Genomic DNA, 22,032 nt, shown 5'->3' with positions numbered 1-22,032 from the left:
AGGACAGACTGACCAGGCTAACACCATATAGAGGACAGACAAACAGACTGACCAGGCTAACACCATATAGAGGACAGACTGACCAGGCTAACACCATATAGAGGACAGACTGACCAGGCTAACACCATATAGAGGACAGACAAACAGACTGACCAGGCTAACACCATATAGAGGACAGACTGACCAGGCTAACACCATATAGAGGACAGACAAACAGACTGACCTGGATAACACCATATAGAGGACAGACTGACCAGACTAACACCATATAGAGGACAGACAAACGGACTGACCAGGCTAACACCATATAGAGGACATACTGACCAGACTAACACCATATAGAGGACAGACTGACCAGACTAACACCATATAGAGGACAGACAAACAGACTGACCAGGCTAACACCATATAGAGGACAGACAAACAGACTGACCAGGCTAACACCATATAGAGGACAGACTGACAAGGCTAATACCATATAGAGGACAGACTGACCAGGCTAACAGCATATAGAGGACAGACTGACCAGGCTAACAGCATATGGAGGACAGACTGACCAGGCTAACACCATATGGAGGACAGACTGACCAGGCTAACACCATATAGAGGACAGACTGACCGGGCTATCAGCATATAGAGGACAGACTGACCAGGCTAACACCATAGAGAGGACAGACTGACCAGTGCACTATATAGGGAATTGAGTGCCATTTTGGACGCCCCTGGTACCTCACTATATTAAAATATATATATATTTACCGTATATTGTGGCAAAGAAGGGGGTTGAGTGATAAATGGCAGATATGTGGGAGCAGAACTAATAAACGGGCTCTGCCCGATCACTAAAATGGCCATCCTGATCAGAACTACAGATCACAAAATGGCCGACCGTTAAACACTCAAATTCCCAGAAGCAAGGGGAACGACCGGAAGGTGGGGCCGACCCACAGATAAGGGGTCAAGACAAACCAGGAAGAGAAAGAGGAAGGGGCTGGGGGATCTGTTAACTATAGAGAAAGAGGAAGTGACAATATATATTGGCTGGATTTACTGTGTATAACCTGGACTGTTACTGTGTATGACCTGAACTGTTTGGACCTGTTGGCGTTTGGACCTGGACCTACTGAGAACCCGATTTGTGTACCAAACCCTGCTATCCTTGACCACACCTGTGGCCTGGGAAGACCAGGATGGAGAAACCAACATACAGCTCTGTCCTGTTCGAAATAACTCTCATTATGGGGTCAAAATTCCTTTGACCCCCCGAGCCAAAGAAAAGACAGCCTTTGCAACCCCTGACGGTTTGTTTCAATACACCGTCAAGCCATTTGGCTTACGCGGGGCCCACCTTTCAACGGCCAATGGACCAAGTCCTAAAACCCGCACAGATCTTACGCTGCAACCCATTCAGATGACGTGGGGATCTACAGCCCAGATTGGGAATCTCCCTTACCCCAGGTACAGGCAGCGCTAGACGCCCTTAGAAAGGGGAGCTCACGACAAACCCTGCCAAATGTTACGTGGGGTTAGAGGAAACCAAGTATCTGGGATACGCCGTGGGAAGATCAAATCCCAACTGAAGATGGTGGAGGCAATTAGAGGATGGCCGAGACCAGTAAATAAGAAGCAGGTTCGAGCCTTCCTAGGGTTGACCGGTTACTCCCGGAAGTTCATCCCAAATTATGCCACAGTGGACTCCCCACTTACCGACATGACTAGAGCCAGAGGGCAAAACATGGTCAAATGGGATGAAAGGGCCACCAAAGCATTTAGGACATTACAGGAGGCTCTCTGCTGTAATCCAGTGTTGGTGGTACCAGACATTACAGGAGGCTCTGCTGTAATCCAGTGTTGGTGGTACCAGACATTACACGAGGCTCTGCTGTAATCCAGTGTTGGTGGTACCAGACATTACAGGAGGCTCTCTGCTGTAATCCAGTGTTGGTGGTACCAGACATTACACGAGGCTCTGCTGTAATCCAGTGTTGGTGGTACCAGACATTACAGGAGGCTCTCTGCTGTAATCCAGTGTTGGTGGTACCAGACATTACAGGAGGCTCTCTGCTGTAATCCAGTGTTGGTGGTACCAGACATTACAGGAGGCTCTGCTGTAATCCAGTGTTGGTGGTACCAGACATTACAGGAGGCTCTGCTGTAATCCAGTGTTGGTGGTACCAGACATTACAGGAGGCTCTGCTGTAATCCAGTGTTGGTGGTACCAGACATTACAGGAGGCTCTGCTGTAATCCAGTGTTGGTGGTACCAGACATTACAGGAGGCTCTCTGCTGTAATCCAGTGTTGGTGGTACCAGACATTACAGGAGGCTCTCTGCTGTAATCCAGTGTTGGTGGTACCAGACATTACAGGAGGCTCTGCTGTAATCCAGTGTTGGTGGTACCAGACATTACAGGACGCTCTGCTGTAATCCAGTGTTGGTGGTACCAGACATTACACGAGGCTCTGCTGTAATCCAGTGTTGGTGGTACCAGACATTACACGAGGCTCTGCTGTAATCCAGTGTTGGTGGTACCAGACATTACAGGAGGCTCTCTGCTGTAATCCAGTGTTGGTGGTACCAGACATTACACGAGGCTCTGCTGTAATCCAGTGTTGGTGGTACCAGACATTACACGAGGCTCTGCTGTAATCCAGTGTTGGTGGTACCAGACATTACACGAGGCTCTGCTGTAATCCAGTGTTGGTGGTACCAGACATTACAGGAGGCTCTGCTGTAATCCAGTGTTGGTGGTACCAGACATTACACGAGGCTCTGCTGTAATCCAGTGTTGGTGGTACCAGACATTACAGGAGGCTCTCTGCTGTAATCCAGTGTTGGTGGTACCAGACATTACAGGAGGCTCTGCTGTAATCCAGTGTTGGTGGTACAAGACATTACAGGAGGCTCTGCTGTAATCCAGTGTTGGTGGTACCAGACATTACAGGAGGCTCTGCTGTAATCCAGTGTTGGTGGTACCAGACATTACAGGAGGCTCTGCTGTAATCCAGTGTTGGTGGTACCAGACATTACAGGAGACTCTGCTGTAATCCAGTGTTGGTGGTACCAGACATTACAGGAGGCTCTGCTCTAATTCAGTGTTGGTGGTACCAGACATTACAGGAGGCTCTCTGCTGTAATCCAGTGTTGGTGGTACCAGACATTACAGGAGGCTCTGCTGTAATCCAGTGTTGGTGGTACCAGACATTACAGGAGGCTCTCTGCTGTAATCCAGTGTTGGTGGTACCAGACATTACAGGAGGTTCTCTGCTGTAATCCAGTGTTGGTGGTACCAGACATTACAGGAGGATCTGCTGTAATCCAGTGTTGGTGGTACCAGACATTACACGAGGCTCTGCTGTAATCCAGTGTTGGTGGTACCAGACATTACAGGAGGCTCTGCTGTAATCCAGTGTTGGTGGTACCAGACATTACAGGAGGCTCTCTGCTGTAATCCAGTGTTGGTGGTACCAGACATTACACGAGGCTCTCTGCTGTAATCCAGTGTTGGTGGTACCAGACATTACAGGAGGCTCTGCTGTAATCCAGTGTTGGTGGTACCAGACATTACAGGAGGCTCTGCTGTAATCCAGTGTTGGTGGTACCAGACATTACAGGAGGCTCTGCTGTAATCCAGTGTTGGTGGTACCAGACATTACAGGAGGCTCTCTGCTGTAATCCAGTGTTGGTGGTACCAGACATTACAGGAGGCTCTGCTGTAATCCAGTGTTGGTGGTACCAGACATTACACGAGGCTCTGCTGTAATCCAGTGTTGGTGGTACCAGACATTACAGGAGGCTCTGCTGTAATCCAGTGTTGGTGGTACCAGACATTACAGGAGGCTCTCTGCTGTAATCCAGTGTTGGTGGTACCAGACATTACAGGACGCTCTGCTGTAATCCAGTGTTGGTGGTACCAGACATTACAGGAGGCTCTGCTGTAATCCAGTGTTGGTGGTACCAGACATTACACGAGGCTCTCTGCTCTTTGTGGTTCAGACGGATGCCTCAGAGGTCGGCTTGGGAGCCGTGCTCCACCAAGAAGTAGAAAGGTTGGAACACCCCGTCCTGTTTTTAAGCAGGAAGCTGGAACCACGGGAGACCAACTACACAGTCGTTGAGAAAGAGGCTCTGGCAGTAAAGTGGGCTCTAGAAAGGTGTGAAATACTACCTGCTGGGGAGCCACTTCACCCTCATCAGTGACCAAGCCCCACTCACCTGGATGCATAGAGCAAAAGAGAAGAATGCTTGAGTGTTTTTTTTGAGTCTCCAACCATTTCACTTTCACCAACTGACTTGTTGAAAGGTGTCTCCTTTGATGGTGCCACGTTGAAAGTCGCTGAGCTTTTCAGTTCTGGCCACTCTACTGCCAATGTTTATCTGTAGAGATCGGGAATAGGGTGCCATTTGGCTCTGGTCAACAGTAGTGCCCTATATAGAGTGCCATTTGGCTCTGGTCAACAGTAGTGCCCTATATAGGGTGCCATTTGGCTCTGGTCAACAGTAGTGCCCTATATAGGGTGCCATTTGGCTCTGGTCAACAGTAGTGCCCTATATAGGGTGCCATTTGGCTCTGGTCAACAGTTGTGCCCTATATAGGGTGCCATTTGGCTCTGGTCAACAGTAGTGCCCTATATAGGGTGCCATTTGGCTCTGGTCAACAGTAGTGCCCTATATAGGGTGCCATTTGGCTCTGGTCAACGGTAGTGCCCTATATAGGGTGCCATTTGGCTCTGGTCAACAGTAGTGCCCTATATAGGGTGCCATTTGGCTCTGGTCAATAGTAGTGCCCTATATAGGGTGCCATTTGGCTCTGGTCAACAGTAGTGCCCTATATAGTGTGCCAATTGGCTCTGGTCAACAGTAGTGCCCTATATAAGGTGCCATTTGGCTCTGATCAACAGTGTAGTGCCCTATGTAGGGTGCCAATTGGCTCTGGTCAACAGTAGTGCCCTATATAGGGTGCCATTTGGCTCTGGTCAACAGTAGTGCCCTATATAGAGAATAGGGATCCATTTGGCTCTGGTCAACAGTAGTGCCCTATATAGGGTACCATTTGGCTCTGGTCAACAGTAGTGCCCTATATAGGGTACCATTTGGCTCTGGTCAACAGTAGTGCCCTATATAGGGAGCCATTTGGCTCTGGTCAACAGTAGTGCCCTATATAGGGTGCCATTTGGCTCTGGTCAAGAGTGTAGTGCCCTATATAGGGAGCCATTTGGGTCTGGTCAACAGTAGTGCCCTATATAGCGTGCCATTTGGCTCTGGTCAACAGTAGTGCCCTATATAGGGTGCCATTTGGCTCTGGTCAACAGTCGTGCCTTATATAGAGAATAGGGAGCCATTTGGCTCTGGTCAACAGTAGTGCCCTATATAGAGAATAGGGTGCCATTTGGCTCTGGTCAACAGTAGTGCCCTATATAGAGAGTAGGGAGCCATTTGGGATCCAGCCTGTGAGCTGTTTACCAGAGCATACCTCATCAGAACCGGACTTATGTGATTTGAGTGTTATGTGGTTTAATAGGAATGTGCATCTTTCCCTCTCAAGGCGATTTTATACACATCTCGATTTGTTAGAGGAACAAATCAATGTGATTCGGTTCAATGAACAACATTTTTGCTTGCATGTACACACATTTTCCATTTAACATGAATATCTGCTGCTGATGGGAGCTCAAGAGCTGGGCCTCTCTGAGCTGGGCCTGTCTGAGCTGGGCCTCTCTGAGCTTGGCCTCTCTGAGCTGGGTCTCTCTGAGCTGGGCCTCTCTGAGCTGGGCCTCTCTGAGCTGGGCCTCTCTGAGCTGGGCCTGTCTGAGCTGGGCCTCTCTGAGCTGGACCTCTCTGAGCTGGGCCTCTCTGAGCTGGGCCTGTCTGAGCTGGGCCTCTCTGAGCTGGGCCTCTCTGAGCTGGGCCTCTGAGCTGGACCTCTCTGAGCTGGGCCTCTCTGAGCTGGACCTGTCTGAGCTGGGCCTCTCTGAGCTGGGCCTCTCTGAGCTGGGCCTCTCTGAGCTGGGCCTGTCTGAGCTGGCCTCTCTGAGCTGGAACTCTCTGAGCTGGGCCTCTCTGAGCTGGGCCTCTCTGAGCTGGGCCTCTCTGAGCTGGGCCTGTCTGAGCTGGACCTCTCTGAGCTGGGCCTCTCTGAGCTTGGCCTCTCTGAGCTGGGTCTCTCTGAGCTGGGCCTCTCTGAGCTGGGCCTCTCTGAGCTGGGCCTGTCTGAGCTGGGCCTCTCTGAGCTGGGCCTGTCTGAGCTGGACCTCTCTGAGCTGGGCCTCTCTGAGCTGGGCCTCTCTGAGCTGGGCCTCTCTGAGCTGGGCCTGTCTGAGCTGGGCCTCTCTGAGCTGGGCCTCTCTGAGCTGGGCCTCTCTGAGCTGGACCTCTCTGAGCTGGGCCTCTCTGAGCTGGGCCTCTCTGAGCTGGGCCTCTCTGAGCTGGGCCTGTCTGAGCTGGACCTCTCTGAGCTGGGCCTCTCTGAGCTTGGCCTCTCTGAGCTGGGTCTCTCTGAGCTGGGCCTCTCTGAGCTGGGCCTCTCTGAGCTGGGCCTGTCTGAGCTGGGCCTCTGAGCTGGGCCTCTGAGCTGGGCCTCTGAGCTGGACCTCTCTGAGCTGGGCCTCTCTGAGCTGGGCCTCTGAGCTGGGCCTCTCTGAGCTGGGCCTGTCTGAGCTGGACCTCTCTGAGCTGGGCCTCTCTGAGCTTGGCCTCTGAGCTGGGTCTCTCTGAGCTGGGCCTCTCTGAGCTGGGCCTCTCTGAGCTGGGCCTGTCTGAGCTGGGCCTCTCTGAGCTTGGCCTCTCTGAGCTGGGTCTCTCTGAGCTGGGCCTCTCTGAGCTGGGCCTCTCTGAGCTGGGCCTCTCTGAGCTGGGCCTGTCTGAGCTGGACCTCTCTGAGCTGGGCCTCTCTGAGCTGGGCCTCTCTGAGCTGGACCTCTGAGCTGGGCCTCTGAGCTGGGCCTGTCTGAGCTGGACCTCTCTGAGCTGGGCCTCTCTGAGCTGGGCCTCTCTGAGCTGGACCTCTCTGAGCTGGGCCTCTCTGAGCTGGGCCTCTCTGAGCTTGGCCTCTCTGAGCTGGGTCTCTCTGAGCTTGGCCTCTCTGAGCTGGGTCTCTCTGAGCTGGGCCTCTCTGAGCTGGGCCTCTCTGAGCTGGGCCTCTCTGAGCTGGGCCTGTCTGAGCTGGACCTCTCTGAGCTGGGCCTCTCTGAGCTGGGCCTCTCTGAGCTGGGCCTCTCTGAGCTGGGCCTCAGTCTTTAGACCAGGGCCTATAGGGAATAGGGTGCTTGTTGGGATACAGACCCTGAGTTGTGGCTCCAGTTACCAGGACAGGTAGTAGTGTGACATCAGACAGTCAGATAGAGAGACAGACAGACAGTAGGGTGACATCAGACAGTCAGATAGAGAGACAGACAGATAGTAGGGTGACATCAGACAGTCAGATAGAGAGACAGACAGATAGTAGGGTGACATCAGACAGTCAGATAGAGAGACAGACAGATAGTAGGGTGACATCAGACAGTCAGATAGAGAGACAGACAGATAGTAGGGTGACATCAGACAGTCAGATAGAGAGACAGACAGACAGTAGGGTGACATCAGACAGTCAGATAGAGAGACAGACAGATAGTAGGGTGACATCAGACAGTCAGATAGAGAGACAGACAGATAGTAGGGTGACATCAGACAGTCAGATAGAGAGACAGACAGATAGTAGGGTGACATCAGACAGTCAGATAGAGAGACAGACAGATAGTAGGGTGACATCAGACAGTCAGATAGAGAGACAGACAGACAGTAGGGTGACATCAGACAGTCAGATAGAGAGACAGACAGATAGTAGGGTGACATCAGACAGTCAGATAGAGAGACAGACAGTAGTGTGACATCAGACAGTCAGATAGAGAGACAGACAGTAGTGTGACATCAGACAGTCAGATAGAGAGACAGACAGACAGTAGGGTGACATCAGACAGTCAGATAGAGAGACAGACAGACAGTAGGGTGACATCAGACAGTCAGATAGAGAGACAGACAGATAGTAGGGTGACATCAGACAGTCAGATAGAGAGACAGACAGATAGTAGGGTGACATCCTGATCCTCTCAACCAGCTTCACGATGTAGTCACCAGGAATGGATTTCAATTAACAAGTGTGCCTTGTTAAAAGTTCATTTGTGGAATTTCTTTCCTTATTAATGTGTTTGAGCCAATCAGTTGTGTTGTGACAAGGTAGGGGTGGTATACAGAAGATAGCCCTATTTGGTAAAAGACCAAGTCCATATTATGTCAAGAACAGCTCAAATAAGCAATTAGAAACAACAGTCCATCATTACTTTAAGACATGACGGTCAGTCAATACGAAACGTTTCAAGAACTTTTAAAGTTTCTTCAAGTGCAGTCGCGAAAACCATCAAGCGCTATGATGAAACTGGCTCTCATGAGGACCATCACAGGAAAGGACGACCCGGAGATACCTCTGCTGCAGAGGATAAGTTCATTAGAGTTCAGAGGTGACTGGGTGAATCAGGCCTTCGTGGTTGAATTTCTACAAAGAAACCACTACTAAAAGGACACCAATAAAAAGAAGAGACTTGCTTGGGTCAAGAAACACGACCAATGGACATTAGACCGGTGAAAATCTGTCCTTTGGTCTGATGAGTCAAAATGTGAAATGTTTGGTTCCCACCGCCATGTCTTTGTGAGACGCAGAGTAGGTGAACGGATGATCTCCACATGTGTGGTTCCCACCGTGAAGCATGGAGGAGGAGGTGTGATGGTGTGGGGGTGCTTTGCTGGTGACGCTGTCAGTGATTTATTTAGAATTCAAGGCACACTTAATTTCTACCACAGCATTCTACAGTGAAATGCCATCCCATCTGGTTTGCGCTTAGTGGTGTTTTTCAACAGGACAATGACCCAACACACCTCCATGCTGTGTAAGGGCTATTTGACCAACACGGAGAGTGATGGAGTGCTGCATCAGATGACCTGGCCTCCACAATCACCTGACCTCAACCCAATTGAGATGGTTTGGGATGAGTTGGACCGCAGAGTGAAGGAAAAGCAGCCAATAAGTGCTCAGCATATGTGGGAACTCATTCAAGACTGTTTGAAAAGCTTTCCAAATAAAGCTGGTTGAGAGAATGCCAAGAGTGGAGCTGTCAAGGCAAAGGGTGGCTATTTTGAAGAATCTCAAATATAAAATATACTTTGACTTGTTTTACACTTTTTTGGTTACTACATGATTCCATACGTGGTATTCCATAGTTTTGATGTCCTCACTATTATTCTACATTGTAGAAAATAGTAAAAATAAAATCTCCCTTGAATAAATTGGTGTGTCCAAACTTTTGACTGGTACTGTACATGACACTACATAAAGAGAGACCTAAGACAGCAACACAGCATGGCAGCAACGCAGCATGGCAGCAACACAGCATGGCAGCAACACAGCATGGCAGCAACACAACATGGCAGCAACACAGCATGGCAGCAACACAACATGGCAGCAACACAGCATGGCAGCAACACAACATGGCAGCAACACAGCATGGCAGCAACACAACATGGCAGCAACACAGCATGGCAGCAACACAGCATGGCAGCAACACAGCATGGCAGCAACACAACATGGCAGCAACACAGCATGGCAGCAACACAACATGGCAGCAACACAGCATGGCAGCAACACAACATGGCAGCAACACAGCATGGCAGCAACACAGCATGGCAGCAACACAACATGGTTCAAATGTTGGGCACAGACTACAGCACAAAGGGCAAGAAGGTAGACACAACAATACATCATGCAAAGCAGCCATTAACTGTCAGTTTGTGTTTATGATTGAGTCTTTGAATGACGGGGAATTGATGAGACCAGGAAGAGAACTGACTGTCATCTTTACAATGTCCTCTTACGTGTGTGTGTGTGTGTGTGTGTGTGTGTGTGTGTGTGTGTGTGTGTGTGTGTGTGTGTGTGTGTGTGTGTGTGTGTGTGTGTGTGTGTGTGTGTGTGTGTGTGTGTGTGTGTGTGTGTGTGTGTGTGTGCGTGTGCATGTTTGTGTGTGTGTGTGTAAGTAGGGTAACATGGACGAGGGCAGTGTGAGGAAGAGGAAGGACATGTTTAATGGAGGCCCCGGCCCAACCTCCAATATGTCTGCCTCCAAGCCTGCTGAGGAAGACGTGAAGGCTACCGTGCTACAGAAGGATGTGAGTAATGTAGACGACAGTATGTGTGTTAGTCTGTCTCTCTCTCTCTGTGTGTGTGTGCGAGGAATGTAGAGGACAGTATGTGTGTTAGTCTGTCTCTCTCTCTCTGTGTGTGTGCGAGGAATGTAGAGGACAGTATGTGTGTTAGTCTGTCTCTCTCTCTCTGTGTGTGTGCGAGGAATGTAGAGGACAGTATGTGTGTTAGTCTGTCTCTCTCTCTCTGTGTGTGAGTAATGTGTGTAATGCCTGACAAAAGACCATTTTAAAACCGTCCCACTGCTCATGCCGTGTCTACAGACATCCCCCAAACAAACAAAAAGCGACTCGGAGGGAGATGCACAACTGGTAAATAGTCTCCTTTCAGACATGTCAGTCAGTCAGGTGGCTGCCGGCAGAGACTTCTAGTGCAGCAACGTTGAAGGGCTCTGGCCGGTATTACTGAGCCAGCTAGAAGGATGGAGGATGAAGATGACGTTAAACGGAGTCTACCTCAGCAGGAACGAAAACATGCGTTACTCAATGTTCTCATGACTTCAGTGGAAAAAGTTCCCAATTGTCATACAAAGTAAAGATATCGTCATAGAAAATAACTCAAGTAAAATATTACTTAAATAAAACTATTTAGTTTTAAATGTACTTAAGTATCAAAAGTAAATGTAATTTCTAAAATATACTTGACTTGTTATGGCTCCAATCCCAAAACCGGGATCGATATGACAACTGCCAGTGAAAATAGAGGGCGCCAAATTCAAACCACAGAAGTCTCATAATTACAATTCCTAAAACATACATGTGTTGTATATCATTTTAAAGGTAATCTTGTTATTAATCCCACCAAAGTGTCCGATTTCAAATAGGCTTTTCAGTGAAAGCACTACAAACGATTATGTTAGGTCTTCACCAAACCACAATAAGCACAGCCATTTTCCAGCGAAATATAGATAAAATTAATCACTAACCTTGAATTATCTTCATCAGACTAATAGGACTTCATGTTACACAATACATTGGTTTATTAGATTCACAAGTTCCAAAAACAGAAAGTGATTTTGCATAGCCACATCGTTAGTTTTATTTTTTTAACCTTTATTTTACTAGGCAAGTCAGTTCAGAACAAATTCTTATTTTCAATGGTGGCCTAGGAACAGTGGGTTAACTGCCTGTTCAGGGGCAGAACGACAGATTTTTACCTTGTCAGCTCGGGGATTTGAACTTGCAACCTTTCGGTTACCAGTCCAACGCTCTAACCACTAGGCTACCCTGTCGCCCTTGTAGAAGATAATACAAGTAAGTTATACACATGGAATTATAACCGCTGTGTCAGATTTCAAAAAAAGTTTACGGAAAAAAGCAACCCATGCAATAATCTGAGACGGCGCTCAGAACAGAAGCCAAATTAGCCTCCATGTTGGAATCAACAGAAACCAGAAAATACATGATAAATGTTTCCTTACCTTTGATGAACTTCATCAGAATGCCGTCCGAGAAATCCCAGGTCCACAATAAATGCTTGATTTGTTCGTAAATGTCAGTTATCTAGCTACTTTGGTTAGCGCGTTTGGAAAACAATTCCAAAGTCCAAAGCGCGTCCACTATAACGTGATGAAATGTCCAAACGTTCCATAACAGTAGAAACATGTCAACGATGGTCAACTCCTGGCAGTGGTGACTACTTCCTGTGTCATTCCACCCCCCTTCACATTAGAATCATCAGACGAAGTTCTATTGACTGCTGCCATCTAGTGGAAGGTGTAGGAAGTGAAAACTCATCCATATCTCGCTGTAATTTGGTTGAAAATCTGCCATCCCCAGAAAAAGAAAAAAACAGGAAGTGGAATTTCTCAGGCTTTTGCTATATGAGTTCTGTTAACCTCACAGGCATAATTCAAACAGTTTTAGAAACTTCAGATTGTTTTCTATTCAATACTAATAATAATATGCAAATATGAGCAACTATGACTGAGGAGCAGGCCGTTGAATATGGGCACCTCTGTGCACCTTTCATCCAAGCTACTCAATACTGCCCCTGCAGCCATAAGACGTTTAGGATCAAAAGTGAAGGTATAATTTTTTTCAAATTATTTATATTAAGCGAACTAGATAGCTTCATAATTATAAATATACAGATAGCCAGGGGCACACACCAACACTCAGACATCATTTACAAACCAAATGTGTTTATGAGTCCTCCAGGTCAGAGGCAGTAAGGACGACCAGGGATGTTCTCTGTTTAGTGAGTCCTCCAGATCAGAGGCAGTAGGGACGACCAGGGATGTTCTCTGATTAGTGAGTCCCCCAGATCAGAGGCAGTAGGGACGACCAGGGATGTTCTCTGTTTAGTGAGTCCTACAGATCAGAGGCAGTAGGGACGACCAGGGATGTTCTCTGTTTAGTGAGTCCTCCAGATCAGAGGCAGTAAGGACGACCAGGGATGTTCTCTGTTTAGTGAGTCCTCCAGATCAGAGGCAATAGGGACGACCAGGGATGTTCTCTTGTTAGTGAGTCCTCCAGATCAGAGGCAGTAGGGATGACCAGGGATGTTCTCTGTTTAGTGAGTACTCCAGATCAGAGCCAGTAGGGACGACCAGGGATGTTCTCTGTTTAGTGAGTCCTCCAGATCAGAGGCAGTAGGGATGACCAGGGATGTTCTCTTTTTAGTGAGTCCTCCAGATCAGAGGCAATAGGGATGACCAGGGATGTTATCTTGATAAGTGTGTGAATTGGACCTTTTTCCTGAAATACTAAGCATTCAAAATGTAATGAGTGCTTTAAGGTGTTAGGGAAAATGTATGGAGTAAAAAGTACATTATTTTCTTTAGGAATGTAGTGAAGTAAAAGTTGCCAAAGATGACAGATACTGTAAAGCTCTGGGTGTAGCTGGTGCAGAGGACTCAGGCGCAGGACAGCAGAGATGAGTAACACAAAGAACTTTACTCAACATTTCCAAATACATGAAGTAACAACAAGCCCACAAACATCGGACCGAACTTACAACAAAACAATCACGCACAAAAACCATGGGGAAAACAGAGGGTTAAATAATGAACATGTCATGGGGGAATTGAAACCAGGTGTGTAAGACAAAGACAAAACAAATGGAAAATGAAAAGTGGATCGGCGACGGCTAGAAGGCCGGTGACGTCGACCGCCCAAACAAGATGTCGGCGGAAGTCGTGACAGAATTGAATTAAAAATACTTAAGTATTGAAGTACTACTGAAGTTCTTTCCACCACTGACCTTACAGAAAGTAGGCTACTGAGACAGACAGTGATGTGGTGCTCAGTGGTGAGGCTGAGACAGACAGTGATGTGGTGCTCAGTGGTGAGGCTGAGACAGACAGTGATGTGGTGCTCAGTGGTGAGGCTGAGACAGACAGTGATGTGGTGCTCAGTGGGGAGGCTGAGACAGACAGTGATGTGGTGCTCAGTGGTGAGGCTGAGACAGACAGTGATGTGGTGCTCAGTGGGGAGGCTGAGACAGACAGTGATGTGGTGCTCAGTGGTGAGACAGACAGTGATGTGGTTCTCAGTGGGGAGGCTGAGACAGACAGTGATGTGGTGCTCAGTGGTGAGGCTGAGACAGACAGTGATGTGGTGCTCAGTGGTGAGGCTGAGACAGACAGTGATGTGGTGCTCAGTTGGGAGGCTGAGACAGACAGTGATGTGGTGCTCAGTGGTGAGGCTGAGACAGACAGTGATGTGGTGCTCAGTGGTGAGGCTGAGACAGACAGTGATGTGGTGCTCAGTGGTGAGGCTGAGACAGACAGTGATGTGGTGCTCAGTGGTGAGGCTGAGACAGACAGTGATGTGGTGCTCAGTGGTGAGGCTGAGACAGACAGTGATGTGGTGCTCAGTGGTGAGACAGACAGTGATGTAGGAGGAAGCAGAGGAGACCGAGAGAGAGGTTAGTAGAGTGGTTCCCAAACTTGAAGTCGGGGCCCCTGGGAGAATCAGCACTAATCTCATCAAACAAGATAAGAAAAAACATAAGATATGTTTCAATATGAACATCTCAACAGGACCTATCCTCCCTATAGACCTACATCACAATACAATCACTGTATGTTTCAATATGAACATCTCAACAGGACCTATCCTCCCTATAGACCTACATCACAATACAATCACTGTATGTTTCAATATGAACATCTCAACAGGACCTATCCTCCCTATAGGCCTACATTACAATACAACCACTGTATGTTTCAATATGAACATCTCAACAGGACCTATCCTCCCTATAGACCTACATTAAAATACAACCACTGTATGTTTCAATATGAACATCTCAACAGGACCTATCCTCCCTATAGACCTACATCACAATACAATCACTGTATGTTACAATATGAACATCTCAACAGGACCTATCCTCCCTATAGACCTACATTACAATATGAACATCTCAACAGGACCTATCCTCCCTATAGACCTACATTAAAATACAACCACTGTATGTTTCAATATGAACATCTCAACAGGACCTATCCTCCCTATAGACCTACATCACAATACAACCACTGTATGTTACAATATGAACATCTCAACAGGACCTATCCTCCCTATAGACCTACATTACAATATGAACATCTCAACAGGACCTATCCTCCCTATAGACCTACATTACAATACAACCACTGTATGTTTCAATATGAACATCTCAACAGGACCTATCCTCCCTATAGACCTACATCACAATACAACCACTGTATCTGGGCCCTTTACAACATCAGATAATAATAACCCAGACTAGATCAATCTGGGACCTTTACCACATCAGACAATAATAAACCAGACTAGATCAATCTGGGACCTTTACCACATCAGATAATAATAAACCAGACTAGATCAATCTGGGACCTTTACCACATCAGATAATAATAAACCAGACTAGATCAATCTGGGACCTTTACCACATCAGATAATAATAAACCAGACTAGATCAATCTGGGACCTTTACCACATCAGATAATAATAAACCAGACTAGATCAATCTGGGCCACAGTATCCCAGAACGACAGACAAAGACTAATGTTTTTTTCCAATAGATGACAGAGAACATAATAAAGTTTTCAGAGAACCACAGTGGTTTGTAAACCAGGCTTTAGTGACATTTAGTAGAGAAAATCCCCACGTCTTTAAAATATACACTGCGTCTGTGCCTTGCTGTAAATATGTGGTATTTTTATGTTTGAAGAACAACACAGTGGTTTCCACATCCCGTCCTGCTCCAGCAACGTCTAGCGAAGTCAAATCAAGATCAAGAGAGCATGATGTGCTGTTTTTAGCGAATCACATTTCTATCTTTTAGGTTGATTAAACTAAAGTATAAATGCCACCGATTTCCAGCTGTGTTGACCAGTGTAAGGAAGTGGGTACAACAGATTGATGAGGAACTTGTTTTATTTAAATCCATTCTGGATTTCCGAATGCGCCGTGTTTAACTCATAGGCTCCGTGAATGAACCTACAGCAGCCAAGGTGATCATGGCTGGGGTCATTGTATAACTAATAGGCTAGGTGAATGAACCTACAGCAGCCAAGGTGATAATGGCTGGGGTCATTGTATAACTAATAGGCTAGGTGAATGAACCTACAGCAGCCAAGGTGATAATGGCTGGGGTCATTGTATAACTAATAGGCTAGGTGAATGAACCTACAGCAGCCAAGGTGATAATGGCTGGGGTCATTGTATAACTAATAGGCTAGGTGAATGAACCTACAGCAGCCAAGGTGATCATGGCTGGGGTCATTGTATAACTAATAGGCTAGGTGAATGAACCTACAGCAGCCAAGGTGATCATGGCTGGGGTCATTGTATAACTAATAGGCTAGGTGAATGAACCTATAGCAGCCAAGGTGATAATGGCTGGGGTCATTGTATAACTAATAGGCTAGGTGAATGAACCTACAGCAGCCAAGGTGATAATGGATGGGGTCATTGTATGACTAATAGGCTAGGTGAATGAACCTACAGCAGCCAAGGTGATCATGGCTGGGGTCATTGTATAACTAATAGGCTAGGTGAATGAACCTACAGCAGCCAAGGTGATCATGGCTGGGGTCATTGTATAACTAATAGGCTCTGTGAATGAACCTACAGCAGCCAAGGTGATAATGGCTGGGGTCATTGTATAACTAATAGGCTAGGTGAATGAACCTACAGCAGCCAAGGTGATCATGGCTGGGGTCATTGTATAACTAATAGGCTAGGTGAATGAACCTACAGTAGCCAAGGTGATAATGGCTGGGGTCATTGTATAACTAATAGGCTAGGTGAATGAACCTACAGCAGCCAAGGTGATCATGGCTGGGGTCATTGTATAACTAATAGGCTAGGTGAATGAACCTACAGCAGCCAAGGTGATAATGGCTGGGGTCATTGTATAACTAATAGGCTAGGTGAATGAACCTACAGCAGCCAAGGTGATAATGGCTGGGGTCATTGTATAACTAATAGACTAGATGGACTGAGGTAGGTAGATTGAACAGCTAACAGGCTGTGTGTTTGTAGATGGACTGAGGTAGGTAGATTGTATAGCTAACAGGCTGTGTGTTTGTAGATGGACTGAGGTAGGCAGATTGAACAGCTAACAGGCTGTGTGTTTGTAGATGGACTGAGGTAGGTAGATTGTATAGCTAACAGGCTGTGTGTAGTAGATGGACTGAGGTAGGTAGATTGTATAGCTAACAGGCTGTGTGTAGTAGCTGGACTGAGGTAGGTAGATTGTATAGCTAACAGGCTGTGTGTAGTAGATGGACTGAGGTAGGCAGATTGTATAGCTAACAGGCTGTGTGTTTGTAGATGGACTGAGGTAGGCAGATTGTATAGCTAACAGGCTGTGTGTAGTAGATGGACTGAGGTAGGTAGATTGTATAGCTAACAGGCTATGTGCTTGTAGATGGACTGAGGTAGGCAGATTGTATAGCTAACAGGCTGTGTGTAGTAGATGGACTGAGGTAGGCAGATTGTATAGCTAACAGGCTGTGTGTAGTAGATGGACTGAGGTAGGCAGATTGTATAGCTAACAGGCTGTGTGTTTGTAGATGGACTGAGGTAGGCAGATTGTATAGCTAACAGGCTGTGTGTAGTAGATGGACTGAGGTAGGTAGGTTGTATAGCTAACAGGCTGTGTGTTTGTAGATGGACTGAGGTAGGCAGATTGAACAGCTAACAGGCTGTGTGTTTGTAGATGGACTGAGGTAGGTAGATTGTATAGCTAACAGGCTGTGTTTGTAGATGGACTGAGGTAGGTAGATTGTACAGCTAACAGGCTGTGTTTGTAGATGGACTGAGGTAGGTAGATTGTATAGCTAACAGGCTGTGTGTAGTAGATGGACTGAGGTAGGCAGATTGTATAGCTAACAGGCTGTGTGTTTGTAGATGGACTGAGGTAGGCAGATTGTATAGCTAACAGGCTGTGTGTAGTAGATGGACTGAGGTAGGCAGATTGTATAGCTAACAGGCTGTGTGTAGTAGATGGACTGAGGTAGGCAGATTGTATAGCTAACAGGCTGTGTGTTTGTAGATGGACTGAGGTAGGCAGATTGTATAGCTAACAGGCTGTGTGTAGTAGATGGACTGAGGTAGGTAGATTGTATAGCTAACAGGCCGTATGTAGTAGATGGACTGAGGTAGGTAGATTGTATAGCTAACAGGCTGTGTGTTTGTAGATGGACTGAGGTAGGTAGATTGTATAGCTAACAGGCTGTGTGCTTGTAGATGGACTGAGGTAAGTAGATTGTACAGCTAACAGGCCGTATGTAGTAGATGGACTGAGGTAGGTAGATTGTATAGCTAACAGGCTGTGTGTTTGTAGATGGACTGAGGTAGGTAGATTGTATAGCTAACAGGCTGTGTTTGTAGATGGACTGAGGTAGGTAGATTGTACAGCTCACAGGCTGTGTGTTTGTAGATGGACTGAGGTAAGTAGATTGTACAGCTAACAGGCCGTATGTAGTAGATGGACTGAGGTAGGCAGATTGAACAGCTAACAGGCTGTGTGTTTGTAGATGGACTGAGGTAGGTAGATTGTATAGCTAACAGGCTGTGTTTGTAGATGGACTGAGGTAGGTAGATTGTATAGCTAACAGGCTGTGTTTGTAGATGGACTGAGGTAGGTAGATTGTACAGCTAACAGGCTGTGTGTAGTAGATGGACTGAGGTAGGTAGATTGTATAGCTAACAGGCTATGTGCTTGTAGATGGACTGAGGTAGGTAGATTGAACAGCTCACAGGCTGTGTGTTTGTAGATGGACTGAGGTAGGTAGATTGTACAGCTAACAGGCTGTGTGTTTGTAGATGGACTGAGGGAGGTAGATTGTATAGCTAACAGGCTGTGTGTTTGTAGATGGACCGAGGGAGGTAGATTGTATAGCTAACAGGCTGTGTGTTTGTAGATGGACTGAGGTAGGTAGATTGAACAGCTAACAGGCTGTGTGTTTGTAGATGGACTGAGGTAGGTAGATTGTATAGCTAACAGGCTGTGTGTTTGTAGATGGACTGAGGTAGGTAGATTGTACAGCTAACAGGCTGTGTGTTTGTAGATGGACTGAGGTAGGTAGATTGTATAGCTAACAGGCTGTGTGTTTGTAGATGGACCGAGGGAGGTAGATTGTATAGCTAACAGGCTGTGTGTTTGTAGATGGACTGAGGTAGGTAGATTGTATAGCTAACAGGCTGTGTGTTTGTAGATGGACTGAGGTGAATGAACCTACAGCAGCCAAGGTGATAATGGCCGAGGTCATTTTTGCTTGTTTGCTGTTCTCCAAATAGCATTTTAGAGATTTTAAATCGTATAGAAATGCAGTAAATGAGCTTCAACATTGTAATTTATGTTTATGTGGTCACCCTAATGTGTGTGTCTGACAGAGAGGGAGCCTGAGTAGAGTTTCACAGCATAGGATCTCCAATGGCTCTCACGATCATTAATGTAATCCGCCAGCCAGCCAGCCAGCCCAGAGCAGACAGCTTTAACTACTGTGTCAGCTGGTACCAACCTCTATCCCCCCCGTTTTAACCCTGCTGTAGTCTGTTCCACACTCACTAAACTCACTGATCCCAGTATGTCCCAAGTGGAACCCTAATCCCTGTGTGGAAAATAGGGAGCCATTTCATACGCAGACTCTGTCTCACTGGCTCTCTCTGTCAACATTATTCCTCTCAGAACAGCAATCTGGGACCTTTACCACATCAGATAATAATAAACCAGACTAGATCAATCTGGGACCTTTACCACATCAGATAATAATAAACCAGACTAGATCAATCTGGGACCTTTACCACATCAGATAATAATAAACCAGACTGGATCAATCTGGGACTTTTACCACATCAGATAATAATAAACCAGACTAGATCAATCTGGGACCTTTACCACATCAGATAATAATAACCCAGACTAGATCAATCTGGGACCGTTACCACATCAGATAATAATAAACCAGACTAGATCAATCTGGGACCTTTACCACATCAGATAATAATAAACCAGACTAGATCAATCTGGGATCTTTACCATATCAGATAATAATAAACCAGACTAGATCAAGCTGGGACCGTTACCACATCAGATAATAATAAACCAGACTAGATCAAGCTGGGACCTTTACCACATCAGATAATAATAAACCAGACTAGATCAATCTGGGACTTTTACCACATCAGATAATAATAAACCAGACTAGATCAACCTGGGACCTTTACCACATCAGATAATAATAAACCAGACTAGATCAATCTGGGATCTTTACCATATCAGTTAATAATAAACCAGACTAGATCAATCTGGGACCTTTACCACATCAGATAATAATAAACCAGACTAGATCAATCTGGGACCTTTACCACATCAGATAATAATAACCCAGACTAGATCAATCTGGGACCTTTACCACATCAGATAATAATAAACCAGACTAGATCAATCTGGGACCTTTACCATATCAGTTAATAATAACCCAGACTAGATCAATCTGGGACCTTTACCACATCAGATAATAATAAACCAGACTAGATCAAGCTGGGACCTTTACCACATCAGACAATAATAAACCAGACTAGATCAACCTGGGACCTTTACCACATCAGATAATAATAAACCAGACTAGATCAATCTGGGCCCTTTACCACATCAGATAATAATAAACCAGACTAGATCAATCTGGGACCTTTACCAGCTCAGATAATAATAAACCAGACTAGATCAAGCTGGGACCTTTACCACATCAGATAATAATAAACCAGACTAGATCAAGCTGGGACCTTTACCACATCAGATAATAATAAACCAGACTAGATCAAGCTGGGACCTTTACCAAAAACACCCAATTTTCTGTTTGATAAATCTTTGGACGTGAAGTAAAAACCATTATTTTGCTCTTCAAATATAACAATACCACAAATGAAGTATGACATTGCATTCTGGTTCCGTTCGTGTGATAACTGACCAATTATGACATTGCATTCTGGTTCCATTCGTGTGATAACTGACCAATTATGACATTGCATTCGGGTTCCATTCGTGTGATAACTGACCAATTATGACATTGCATTCTGGTTCCATTCGTGTGATAACTGACCAATTATGACATTGCATTCTGGTTCCATTCGTGTGATAACTGACCAATTATGACATTGAATTCTGGTTCCATTCGTGTGATAACTGACCAATTATGACATTGCATTCTGGTTCCATTCGTGTGATAACTGACCAATTATGACATTGAATTCTGGTTCCATTCGTGTGATAACTGACCAAGTATGACATTGCATTCTGGTTCCATTCGTGTGATAACTGACCAATTATGACATTGCATTCTGGTTCCATTCGTGTGATAACTGACCAATTATGACATTGCATTCTGGTTCCATTCGTGTGATAACTGACCAATTATGACATTGAATTCTGGTTCCATTCGTGTGATAACTGACCAAGTATGACATTGCATTCTGGTTCAATTCGTGTAATAACTGACCAAGTATGACATTGCATTCTGGTTCCATTCGTGTGATAACTGACCAAGTATGACATTGCATTCTGGTTCCATTCGTGTGATAACTGACCAAGTATGACATTGCATTCTGGTTCCATTCGTGTGATAACTGACCAAGTATGACATTGCATTCTGGTTCCATTCGTGTTCTCGCTTGCTACAAGTACATAAGCTACTCGAGTGACCAACATCAATCATCCTGGCTTTGTGTACACGGCCTTTGTATGGTAGCTGTAAATGTATAGTGCTGTTACAGTGTACAGGGTTACTGAGTGACTCTGAAAACAGTATCTGACTGACTGAGGAATGTTAGGAAGCTGTTTACGGGTCAGTACCTCTCAATAGAACTACTGCTTCATTCTGTAGTTTACACTGTGAGGCTCTCAGCAACCCAGGGTCAGTACCTCTCAATAGAACTACTGCTTCATTCTGTAGTTTACACCGGGAACCCAGGGTCAATACCTCTCAATAGAACTACTGCTTCATTCTGTAGTTTACACCGGGAACCCAGGGTCAGTACCTCTCAATAGAACTACTGCTTCATTCTGTAGTTTACACCGGGAACCCAGGGTCAATACCTCTCAATAGAACTACTGCTTCATTCTGTAGTTTACACCGGGAACCCAGGGTCAGTACCTCTCAATAGAACTACTGCTTCATTCTGTAGTTTACACCGGGAACCCAGGGTCAGTACCTCTCAATAGAACTACTGCTTCATTCTGTAGTTTACACCGGGAACCCAGGGTCAGTACCTCTCAATAGAACTACTGCTTCATTCTGTAGTTTACACTGGGAGGCTCTCAGCAACCCAGGGTCAGTACCTCTCAATGGAACTACTGCTTCATTCT

The 22,032-nt window shown here is 46.1% G+C and overlaps 1 protein-coding gene across 1 annotated transcript in view; it reads left to right on the top strand.

Moving 5' to 3' along the window:
• LOC135530852 (b(0,+)-type amino acid transporter 1-like) overlaps positions 1 to 22,032 on the top strand; it is a 55,482-nt gene that overhangs the window by 2,567 nt on the left and 30,883 nt on the right. Inside the window, 1 exon segment of the mRNA XM_064959024.1 lies at positions 10,062 to 10,190. Within this exon segment, the coding sequence (XP_064815096.1) occupies positions 10,068 to 10,190 (123 nt within the window). The 5' untranslated portion in view covers positions 10,062 to 10,067.

The sequence above is a fragment of the Oncorhynchus masou genome, unplaced genomic scaffold, assembly GCF_036934945.1.
Source record: "Oncorhynchus masou masou isolate Uvic2021 unplaced genomic scaffold, UVic_Omas_1.1 unplaced_scaffold_1440, whole genome shotgun sequence".
In the NCBI taxonomy this organism is placed as follows: Eukaryota; Metazoa; Chordata; class Actinopteri; order Salmoniformes; family Salmonidae; genus Oncorhynchus; species Oncorhynchus masou.
This window is presented reverse-complemented; position numbering and strand designations above follow the sequence as displayed.